This window comes from Chlorocebus sabaeus, chromosome 8 (genome assembly GCF_047675955.1).
Source record: "Chlorocebus sabaeus isolate Y175 chromosome 8, mChlSab1.0.hap1, whole genome shotgun sequence".
NCBI classification, from domain to species: domain Eukaryota; kingdom Metazoa; phylum Chordata; class Mammalia; order Primates; family Cercopithecidae; genus Chlorocebus; species Chlorocebus sabaeus.
Window position 1 is genome coordinate 95,061,998 of NC_132911.1, and position 12,159 is coordinate 95,074,156.

At 37.5% G+C, this 12,159-nt stretch overlaps 1 protein-coding gene across 1 annotated transcript in view; it reads left to right on the forward strand.

Annotated features, from left to right (window-relative positions):
- The first annotated feature begins 320 nt into the window (after nt 1-320).
- Nucleotides 321-12,159, forward strand: part of SLC26A7 (solute carrier family 26 member 7) — a 143,236-nt gene continuing 131,397 nt past the window's right edge. The window contains exons 1-2 of the mRNA XM_008001056.3: nt 321-482; nt 598-903. Coding sequence (XP_007999247.1) covers nt 711-903 — 193 coding nt within the window. The 5' untranslated portion in view covers nt 321-482; nt 598-710. The remainder of the gene's footprint in view (nt 483-597; nt 904-12,159) is intronic.

Consider the following 12,159-nt stretch of genomic DNA (forward strand, 5'->3'; position numbering starts at 1 on the left):
CCCAGACTGGGCAGTAGCTATCTGAATGTTTCTGTATGAATGAAAACTCATCTGCCAGGGAATAAAAATGGCAAAGACCTTTAGCAATGCCGTGTTATGTTTCTGAATTTTGTAGAACTGGCAGTCATCTGATAATTTTGAAAATATATAGCTCTCAAAGAAATAGGGCTGGATTCTCCGAATATGTTTTGCACAACAGATCCCTCTGGCAGTTTTATGATTTTGCACAGCTTGTAGGGAGAGACTGGACTAGCTGGATGTTTCCTGGTTTCATTAGCATAGCCCAGCCCACTTCCAACACACGCCCAGAAGTACCTCATTAACCATTGGGATTGCAGCCAAAAACATAAGACTACAGTGAATATAAGGGGAATTACTGGCGAGAGAGCTGTAGACCAACTTAACACCGAACCCATTACTTTTCCAAGACAAGAAAAAAGTATTACGTGTACAGGAACTACTTCTTCAGATAAGAATTCAAGGTTTTAATCTATAGTTTTAAAATCCAGAATAATTAGCTGTATCATAAAAAGACAGCTGCATATATTGAAGTGCTTCTGTTAATCTCTCTCTTTTATTTATTTATTTTCTGGGCAGCTTTGACATTGTAAACCACAGACGAATTGGAGCTTGGCATTGAAAGGAGGTGTTCTGCAATGATTTTTTTTCTTGTTTAGAGAAGTTTACTTCTACAAGAAGAAATCTGAAAAATGACAGGAGCAAAGAAGAAAAAGAAAAGCATGCTTTGGGGCAAGATGCATACCCCCCAGTGTGAAGACATTATACAGTGGTGTAGAAGGCGACTGCCCATTTTGGATTGGGCACCACATTACAATCTGAAAGAAAACTTGCTTCCAGACACTGTGTCTGGGATAATGTTGGCAGTTCAACAGGTGACCCAAGGTAATGTATTGCATTTGAATTTCCTGTATTATGCAGAGTAGATGTCACTTTGCTTTCTTGGAATAATAGTATGACCTAGAAAAAACAATTTAGCTAAAGAAATGGATATTAGCTGTGGGGAAATAAGCATATTGGATATCTTTGGAGAAGAGTTTTCCTAATTGTCTTTTTTCCTCTGTATTTTGATAGCTATTAAGCATTGAATAAACTTGAATGACATTACATTTTTTCACTGTTAAAATTCATACTGTTTTAGAGTGAAAGATTCGTAATTATGGGAGAATCAGTTTTTATAACATGATCTTGTTGATATAGTTTCCTACTTTCACTGAATCAAGCTATAAAATTCTCCTGGCTTGAACACAATCGTTTTGGAACCTAATTAGCAGCACACAATTACCTGTTGTAGCCTTGAGAGTTGCTATAAACAAGGAACAAAGCTTTCTGTACATAAAGGAGGCTCTCTGCCAAGATTGGTATTTGCAAAGAGAATCCTGTGTGTCCTTAGAGCTTATGTTTTACTGTGTATGCTGATTTACTTCTGTATCACATTACCTACTACATCTATTTCTCAGTAAGAAATTTAAACTGGTGAGAAGTCTGATTTTAACTTTCCCCAAAGCAGACTAAATGATATTCTGGATTTAGATAGGTGTTGCTATTGGTGAAAGCTACTGACCTAGTGTGCATGTGTGTGTATTTGTTTGCCTTAAAGATATATCCATTGCAGTTCTTGGCTAATTCAAATAATTTTCTACCTGTAGCAAGGAAAGGAACTAATTTCTGAATCTTGAGAATTTAGAGCAGTTTCCTTGGCATAGACACTGCAGGTATATATTTCCTTGCAGTTTCACTACCTCCTTGGCTTTAACTATTATTTATATTGTTAAATTATAAGCACTCTTTTAATTAAATTATTCTGTAGCTGGAACAAACTGGTTTATGTATTTGTTTTTTTAGTATGATTAGGAACATCTGCACTAGTGACTTTAGGATCCATAATACTGTCATACTTTATGGGATTCCATTTTACTGAATAGTCTTATATTTTTAAAGACTATTTCGCCAATAGCAATGCATAGTAATCTTTCAGAAAAATGCAAAGTAAATAACAAGTTTGGGCATTTTTGGACTTGCTTTTATTCAGTTTTAAATTCAAAATTAAACACTACCAATGTACTTTGAAAACTTACGTGATGATTTTTTTTTTAACCAGATAGTTTCAGCATGTTTTAAATTTATTTTGCTTTAATTTAATGTAAAATGAAAGAGAATTATGTTTTTAATAATAATTTCAGTTTTTTACCTTTGGAAAATATCAAGTTAGTAAGACAATTTGAGGATAAGATAAAGTTATCTATGATATATCATTAGCGATATTATTTATGTAGAAGTTTCAGTAATTATATGGCTTTTATTTGGGTATAGATTTTGAGAGATTTTGTTTTATGAGTCATGTATTTGACTGGTTATGTAGGGACACATTGGCCAGCCCCAAGACTGATAAGAAGCACAGCACGTACCCAGCCCTAGTGTCTTGGGAAGTTATGAATCTGGCTGCTGGTTCTCTTGGAAGGCTACCAGTGAATGGATAAGACTACACTACAAAAACTTAAACGTTTTCGTTTGTGAAATTTAAGACTAATTATTTTTAAAATGTCTATTCTTTTAAAAACAATTTTCTCAAACTTTTTCATGACCATGTACTATGTATAGAGAGTTAAAAAGTGAAATGCCATTAGCTACCATTTGTTGTAAGAGGCAATGCCCTAAACCCTTACATACATTATCTCCCTCCATCCTAACAGAATCCCAAGACACAGCAGGCTCCTCTCCGTCTTCCACAGGAGAAAATGGAGGCTTAGAAGAGTTAGAAATTTTCCCTGGACCTCATACCTGATAAGTAGTGGAGTCAGGACTTGATTCCAAAGCCAACACCCTTAACATTTTCACTTTATACTCTACACTGCCAAAATAACCAGACTTTTCATAACACCAATGTTATTAGTAATAGAAGACATTTCTTTAGAAAGGTGTGACTATCCTTCCCTTCAAATCACTTTGGCATTAAGGTTTCATCCCTGCAGTTTTTAGATTCAAAGGCAAAGTGACAGGAAAAATAACTAGAGTGGGATACAGAGTAAGGAAGGCATTTAGATATCATTTCCTCTTGTTTGTCTGAATACAATATTGGCAGTTATTATCAGTCAATTTTCTAAGGAAAATTAGAAGAAAGAGGGATAATTTTTGTTCTTGCATCATAACACAAACAATAGGATCAAGCACCTTTTTTTTTTTAGCTTTACCGATTTTTGAAGCAGCTTTTCAGTTACTCAGCATAGTTGAATGATATAAAATTGTCCAATTTAATGTTTCTTTTGACCTACAAAGATGGAAGGTTTATGTTTCAATCTAGTAGTTGTTTTTAGTTCTTCTTTCTCAAGAGTGCACTTAAATTAAGAAGGATAATGGAAATTCATTTGAGTGTTTTCTATATGTCAAATACCAAGAAGCTGTTTTAAATTTATTTTAATAAAGTAAATCTTTACTTTATTAAAGATTTCCTAATTGTTAAATATAGATGCTTTTCTATTATCAGTAGCATTTTCTGTGTTGACTACAGTCTTTCTGAAATCCTTTATTCTCTTGGTTTTTAGACAGCACTCTTGTTTTTCTCCTGCTACCTGTCTGTCCTTCTCTTCTTATGATTCTCTGCAGATGTTCTGCCTCCCACCAAACATTGGTGTCCTGGAGATTCAAACCCTGGCCTTCTCTAAAAGCATAAAAGATGCTAATCACCTATTAATGAAACTTTCTTCTCAACTTGAGATCTACATATTTATTTATTAATTTTTAAAACCAGCCAGATTATCAGTAAAATGTGATGTACACACTGCGAGACTACCTTTTCCAGCTTTCTTTGAGGTTAGGTGTTGCCCTGTGATTATATTTTGGCCAAGGGAAAATAAGCAGAAGTATACTTCTTCCAGTCCTAGCCCATAAAAGTCATGTATGATCCTCATGTCCCCTATATGCTTGTAGGTGTTAGTGCCCAAGGCAAATTTGAAAGCTATGTATTGGAGGTAGCATTGACTCTATCAGCCTTGGTTCCTGAGTGGCCTTGGAGATCCACATATTTAAGTATGCCTAACCTAGAATGTTCTAAATGTACTTCAAATGCAGTGTCTTCTAAAACAAACTGAATGAAACCTCCATTTGAAGCAGAACGATAATAATAACAACAGTAGTTTTTAGGCACAGATGCAAGCAATATTGTAAGAACCCTTGACATATATACAAAACTGAAGCTGGGAGAGGACAAACAACTTGCCTGAAGTCACACAGCAAATGAATGGAAGAGGTAGGATTTGAACTCAAGTAATCTGGCTCCTGAGACTATGCCCTCATCTTTATACTAAACTTCTTCTCTTAGACAGTCCTGCGCATCATTCTCAACTCTTTCCTCTCTTTTGCCACCCTGCCCGCTAGCATACGATCAGCTGCCAGCTTCTTTTGTTTCTATCCCCTATCATTTTAACCAAGTAGTCTTGTTTCATGGGCCCTGCAGCCACTGTAATTCTCTGTCTGAACTATTGAAACCATCATCATCTTGTGGGTCTTCATTCCTTACTCTGTCTCCGCCTGTAGGCCATATTCCATACTGCAGCCAGAATAATCACAAAAATCTGAATGCATCGATCCTGTTCAGAATTGTTTAATGAACCTCTATTTTCTTTAGAGTAAAAGTCCAATTCTTCAGCATGTCCTATTAGATCATTAATAATCTGGGCCTCTTGATACAAAGCTCTATTCAAAGAGATCTCTCCTCTAAGAATCCCTCCCAATCTCCTAGGAAGACGTTTTCTTCCCTCCTACCCCCTTTGTTTTGCTTTAATTTAATGTAAAATGAAAGAGAATTATGTTTTTAATAATAATTTCAGTTTTTTACCTTTGGAAAATATCAAGTTAATAAGACAATTTGAGGATAAGATAGTTATCTATGGTATATCATTAGCGATATTATTTATGTAGAAGTTTCAGTAATTATATGGCTTTTATTTGGGTATAGATTTTGAGAGATTTTGTTTTATGAGTCATGTAAAGATATGTAAATTTACATATGAGATTTACATATGAGATATGTAAATTTACATATGAGATATGTAAATTTGAGTCATTTACATATCTCTTTGATAGGCATTAACATATTGTATTATAATATCTTGCGACAACTCTTTCCACACTAGTCTGTAAGCTCTGGAAACAAGACAATTTCTTAATCTATATATTCTTACCAGCTTGTGTATTGCTTGGCACATAAATGTTTTTTGGAAGAATTAAAACATTCTAGAAGCCACCAATTGTTCCATTGTAGCATGCTATCACTCTAGAGAGGAAACTGAATTTAAACTAATTCTTATGTTTTATTATACAAATAAATGTAATAAAGATACTGATAGTAAAAAAAATACTTTAAAATACAAGTAATTGATTTTTTCCAACTTCTCTTACTTTCTTGAAGTTACAAATTTGCAGGCCTCCTGACAAATCTGGTAAAAGATATGTTTTCTTTGTGCCAAACAATGTTAATTTTTTCTTCAGCCAACAGTAACAAATATGAATAGTTTATATAAAAGTCCAGATGCCCAGCTTCTCTTGAAAAATCTGGGGAGACATGGCCATACAGGGCCCACATCCCCATGCGGCAAAATCTGCAGGCCCTTAAGAGAGGCTACTCACTTTTGCCACAGCCCCCACTACTCATATGTTCACTGCCACCCTTCCTGCTGGTATGCCCATTACCTATCTAGCTCTATGAATGGCTAAATTTGTTTCCCCTGCCAAGACACTTTCTAACATATTTTGTTGAAATGCCTCTAATTTGCCCTTGAATAAAACCTTTATAGGGAGATGATATAATTTTAGCTTCTTCACCTAGAACCACAGAACCTTCAGGTCTGTGAACCTGGACTCATATATTTCAATATACTTCATTTCTTTATAATCATATGCATTGTCTGTTACAATTTTTACAATGCGTTCTGGGAAGGAGTCCAGCACCTTTACTAGACTGCCAAAGGGGTGGTTACCCCTCTCCAGAGTAAATAGATATAATATAGAGATGTATAAAATAACATGTAGATGTATTAATTTCAAAGAAAGAAAGATAAAAGAAACTTCAGGTCCTTCTTTTACTAAGTTCAAATATTTCCTAAAAACCACTTGTATTTTTAAAAGTATTTTTAACATTTGGCAGTTCTCATTAGTAACATCAGGTAAGTGCCTTTATATTTAGTATCTGCCATTATGTTCTTTAACTGATATCTTGAAGACCTTCACTGTCAAATATATTTTGTAGATAAGCAAACATTCGTAGAGAATGTCATTGACTTAAAACATGTCACCAACATGGGTGGCAAGCTAAGCAGTATAAGACTCTGGTTTCTAAAGCATTTAGTTCACATTATAGCCTGAATGACCACTTAGGGGAAAGAGTTTCTCTGTTTCCAACATGAAAACTCAAGCATTGAGACAGGGTGGAGACCTGAAATGCATGACTTGCCATATAAGAACCTAATCCACTGGGGTGGAATATGAGAATGTTGGCCTTGCATTCCAAGGGATCACCTAGACTTTTTCTTCCCAAACCATGTAACTTTTAAGCTGCCATAGGGTTGCCTGGTGTTCAAACCACAAGGTTTTGGGCTGCAGACAAAGATGGATGTTCCTTATAATTATGCAGAATGTGTGGCATTGCTGGCACCAAACCTTGTGTGTGGAAGCTGAGCTTCATTGCACTCCTGAGGGCAGCTTAGTGACATGCAGAACAATAAGTGGAAATTCCTGAGGCATACTGCATTGCACAGATTAAAGGCTTGTCTAGGAATGTTTCCCTGCATGGTCTCAGCTTTGGGGATACAGAATCCTAGCATTAGCCACGCATCTCTAACTTAGCTCCCTTAATCACTGTATCTTCCTGCTAGTAACTTTTCTCCAGGAGCAATGGCATCCAAATATTCCTAAATGAGTCTGAAGTATATTTTCCTTACCCCATGAAAATACAGAAGAGTTGTGACACATTTCTGTCTTTTCCTTCTCCATTTCCCCTCATCCCATGACCCAATCCCTCACTATAGCTCCAAGCTTCATTTGGTACTTTTGACTCCCTTTTTATTTTTCTTTAATGAAAAACAAGATGGTTTAGATGTTAAAGGACCCTGTATTTATTTATGTACTTAGCATAATGCTCCCTATAACATTTAGAGCTGCCCATATGGAAGAACCATGACCTTTAATTTTAGAATGTTGAAAACATGGCAAGATTTGCAACAAAATACATTGGCAGTGAGTGTCAGGATGAGATATGTGGTGTATCTTCTGTTTTTATCTACTATGAACCATCCCTGCTCTTTTCAGTAACTGTATATCAGATTAGTTTGGGCGAACAACCCCTCTTCCATATTTAGTACAAGTGATTTAGGTGAGGTTCTATTCCTGGCACAGTGGATGGTGTCCAGGCTGATCAGGGGACTGAATGCCTCTACACCAGGATTCTCAAACTGGAGGCCTATTAGAACCACCTTGGGGATTAAAAGAATGCTAATACAAGGGTTCCATCTTTAGCAATGAAACCAGATTTTCTGGAAATTGTGCTCAGGCATTGAGGCATTGTCTTTCTTCTGTTCTTCTTTAAAAATGTTGCGGTTTCTAATGTGAAATAGGTGAGAGCAGGATCTAGCCATAGTTACTGGACCAGGTGAAGGTTTGTGGGCCAAGATGTGATGATTAGCATAGTTCCATACACCTGGCCAGTGACTGATTCAAGAATAAGGTCTGACTTCTAGGCATAAGGATATGAGTTTACTATACAAGGGGTCAACTATTTATTATTAAAATGGTAATGGCAATCTAAATGACCTGAGTGGTCAGTCTGGGTCCTAGTACATGTATGAGACCTTTTAGGCGGCCAAAACTTCCTTTGCGCTGAAACTGATGACCGTAGAGATAATGTGCCTCTACAGTTTCCCAGGACCTCCAAAGCCTGAAAATGAAGCCAATCCAGCAAAATGCATAGCAGAGAGAAACCGAGTCCTGATGACAACTACTACAGCCCTGACTCTTCATTTCCATGTGCACTTTTTTCCTTTGCTTATGTAGATTTAAGTTGGGTTTCTTCTAGTCACCTTAATGACACATTTGAGTGCTATTATAGTGTGAATGTGATATATACTTTATTTCTAATATTATGAAACCCAGAAAGATAGGTATTATTCTACTGAAGAGCCTCTCATGAAAATATGAGCTCTGAGCATTAGGTGAATTGGCCCACTTCTAGGACTGCTAAGATGGATTAAAACCTAAAACTGCACTGCTCCATTCCTCATTCTTCACTGGTATCTGTTCCCCAGCTTGCTTCTAGCAAGACAGACATAGCCTGGGTGGGACAGGGGCTGACTCTGAGCCTCCCTTCACATCTACTCCTCAGGCTGCCCCTTCCCATGATGACATGTCACCTGCCTTGATAAAATAAAATCCTGGATTTCCCACCAGAAGAGAGCTTTGCTGGTGAGAAGCAATACAATGAGCTATTGCTCTTTCACCTGAGGTTCTCTCACGGCCCTCTACTCCACAGAGTAGCTTAGGAGGAAAGAGGGAGGGGAGACATGCTTTAATACTGGCCTAAGCATCCATGAATAATAGATTTTACCATGTAGCAGAGGTGACACACGGATGAAATGTTTGAATAAAACTTTACTAAAGGCTAGAGAGCAATGAAAAGGGAAAATAACCAGGCTTACTGCCGTCCGCTTGGTTTGATCCCTCTTGTCTCAGCTGTTTCCTCTATCAGAACAGATGGCATCTCTAATGCTTACTACCCCCTGTTCAGAGCACTATTGCGGACATTTAACCTCTCCCTTTCTGAGTCCAAGAGGAAGGCCTGCTTTGGGCTCTCCTAACCACTTTAACATTGGAGATACCTGCACACAGGCAAGACTTGACTCCTATTCATAGCCAGGAGCCTCAGACAGCAGACAGCATAGTTTCTTCTCATTTAACACCATTTCTCTAAATAAAAAAATTTTTAAAAACCCACATTTTTCCCCTTCATTCTTTGTGCTTAACTGCCTTTTCCTTCTATACAGTTTGTTTTCCATGAGCTAATCCATTTGTTTTTTATTTTAGGTTTGGAGGTACGTGTGAAGGTTTGCTCCATAGATAAACACGTGTCATGGGGGTTTGTTGTACACATTATTATATCACCCAGTGTATTAGTCCATTCTCACGCTGAAATAACTGAGAGTGGGTAATTTATTTAAAGAAGAGGTTTGATTGAACAGTTCCACATGGCTGGGAGGCCTCAGGAAACTTACAGTCATAGCAGAAGGCACCTTTTCACAGGGTGGCAGGAGACAGAATGAGTGCAAGTGTGGGAAATGCCAGACACTTATAAAACCATAAGATCTCATGAGACTCACTCATTATCATGAGAACAGCGTGGGGGAAACTGCCCCCATGATTCAGTTACCTCCACCTGGTCCCCACTCCACATGTGGATTATGGGGATTACAATTAAGGTGAGATTTTGGGGGGTCACAGAGCCAAGCCATATCACCCAGGTATTAAGCTAATCCATTTTCATGGCTTTACTGCCACTGTTCTACTGATTAATTGTAGGAATATATTTCCATCTTAACTCTTCCTTCCTAGCTCTAGATATAAATAGCCAGATGCCTATTGGGCACAATCTCAGTGTCTCCCAGGGACAAATTTTATAACTGAACACATAATTTTTCCTACCAAAAGTAGTCCTTATCCTCCATTCTTTATTATAATGCAAATCACTCCCCATCTACCCAGTTGTTCATGCCAGAAACCTGGGAGTGATCCTTCTTCCCCTGTACCCTCAACAACTATATTAAATTAACCAAGTTCTGTAAATTCTTCCCTCTTAATGACTGTCTAATATACCTGATGCCCATTGTCCTCATGGCCGCTTCCCTGATAATAGTAGATGTAACCAACAATTGCTAAATGTTTAAAGTGTGCCATAAACTTTGCTAAGGATTCATTGTCTATTATATCAATTAATGTTCATAATGACCCTAAGAGTTTGATACTGTTATCTGTTAAATAACAGATGAAGAAAAGTAGATTAATTTGCTAAGGTAATCCAGTTAGCATAAGGCAGAAGGAGTGTTTAAATGCAGGTCTTTCTGACTCCTAAGCCTGTGCCTTAAGAGCCACCTGTACCTTAAGAGCCACCAAAATTTACCCTGCTAGGTAGGATGTCTCTCACATACAGTTTTGTCCCTCTGCTATCTATCTTGAACTGGAACAAAACTAAATTTTGAGTTAGATAGTGGAAACCTTGTTTTTAAAATTCCTTCAGCAACACTGCAAATACCTTTTTACCTGCTCTTTCACTCTGTGTTGTTCCCTTGCTTCACATGATCTCCTTGGTCTCTGTTTCCTTACTGTCTTTATTCTCATCCCTTTCTATTTCTAGCTCCTTCCTGAAACTCCAAATACTACCTTGGGACTGAAACCACAGGCGTGCATTGATTAGCTTCTATAGTACTGGGAATCAATGTTCAAACACCAGAAGACTTAATTTTAAAATTGAAGGCTTTCCCTCCCTTCATTTAAATATAGTCATCTAACCACACAGGTTCCATATTCCCAAATGGCAACAATAGGCTGAAGTTGACTTTTGCCTGTACCCTTTATATGGACATGGACTTTCTAATTTGCCATACCCTTCCACACTCCCATTCTTTTGTACATCAGCACTGCTTAACACCTGCTGTTTTATTCTGCTCAGCTCTAGAACAGACATTCTCAAACTCAGCTCAAGCACAACTTGAGAAGGATTAGACTTCTGAAAATGCTTTTCAAGGCCTTTCAATTTCTGCATCTCACCTTTCCAGTCACACCTTGTTTAAGTTCCCTTCAGCATCATATGTTCTATCTATATTGGACTGCACTTAGTATTCTGAAGGATCATGCTTCTCTGCCTCAGGACATTTGCACATGCTGTTTCCTCTAAAATGAATAATATTCCCCTGCCTTGTCCCTTTCACCTGATTATAACCTACCATATTTCAGGAATGGGTTTAGTTCAGTAATTCTCAATCATGGCTGCATATTAGACTCTCTTGTGGCACTGAACAAAAATACTCATGTCCAATCTCCACCCTAGATTAATTAAATCAGAATCTCTGGATAATTTAGGGCTAATAATTTTATGTTCTGTGCCTCAGCTTACTCAACAAATGAAAAAATAAAATAAAAATGAGCAGCCAGGGGTGAGAACTACAGGCTTTCAGAAAGCACTGTTGATACCTCTATTTTGTTTTTCCATGGTATTTATATCCTTAACTAACTTTATAGCATTTGTTTTTGATTCATATTTGATTTAGCACTGTATTAGTCCATTTTGACACTGCTGTAAAGAAATACCCAAAACTAGGTAATTTATAAAGGAAAGAGGTTTAATTGACTCACAGTTTCATATGGCTAGGGAGGCCTTAGGAAACTTATAGTCATGGCAGAAGGAAAAACAAGCACCTTCTCCACAAGGCAGCAGGAGAGAGAAGAGAGCAGGGGAAACTGCTATTTATAAAACCACGTGGGACAAACCACCACTGTGATCCAATCTCCTCCCACCATATCCCTCCCTTGACACATGGGGATTATGGAGATTACAATTAGAGATGAGATTTAGGTAGGGACACAGAGCCAAACCATATCAATTGCCTAAGCCATATGCTCCTTGAGGGCAGAGATTATTTACAGTCTAGGAAGACCAATCACCTTGGCTTTAGCACTGAAAGTCCTGAGTTCCAGGAAATATTTTCAGCTCCTGTCCCCAGTATTTGGCACAGAGTAAGTACTAAAATATTTGTTGACAGTGAACAATCATAATTGAGATAGATGGATGGGGTTTTCCTATGCCCATGCTCCTTCTGGTGGCTCCTCTCTTCATGGGAACTTTGTCTCTTTATGTTTCTGTTACTTAAGCTCTTAGGTCTGTTGGACTTGGGGTTTCTTGATCATAGTGATTCTTTATGTTCACGCTTGTGAGACCTCACCTGTGTAGCAAGTCACAGGAGGAAAGTATGATGTGATTGGCCTCAACCTCTCTAATGATTAGAAATACTGACCTTGGAGTAATAATGGTTGTTTGTGGACCAAAATAATGTGTGTTTACAGAAATTTGTTTTCACATAATTATGGTTGTTGAATATATGTAAA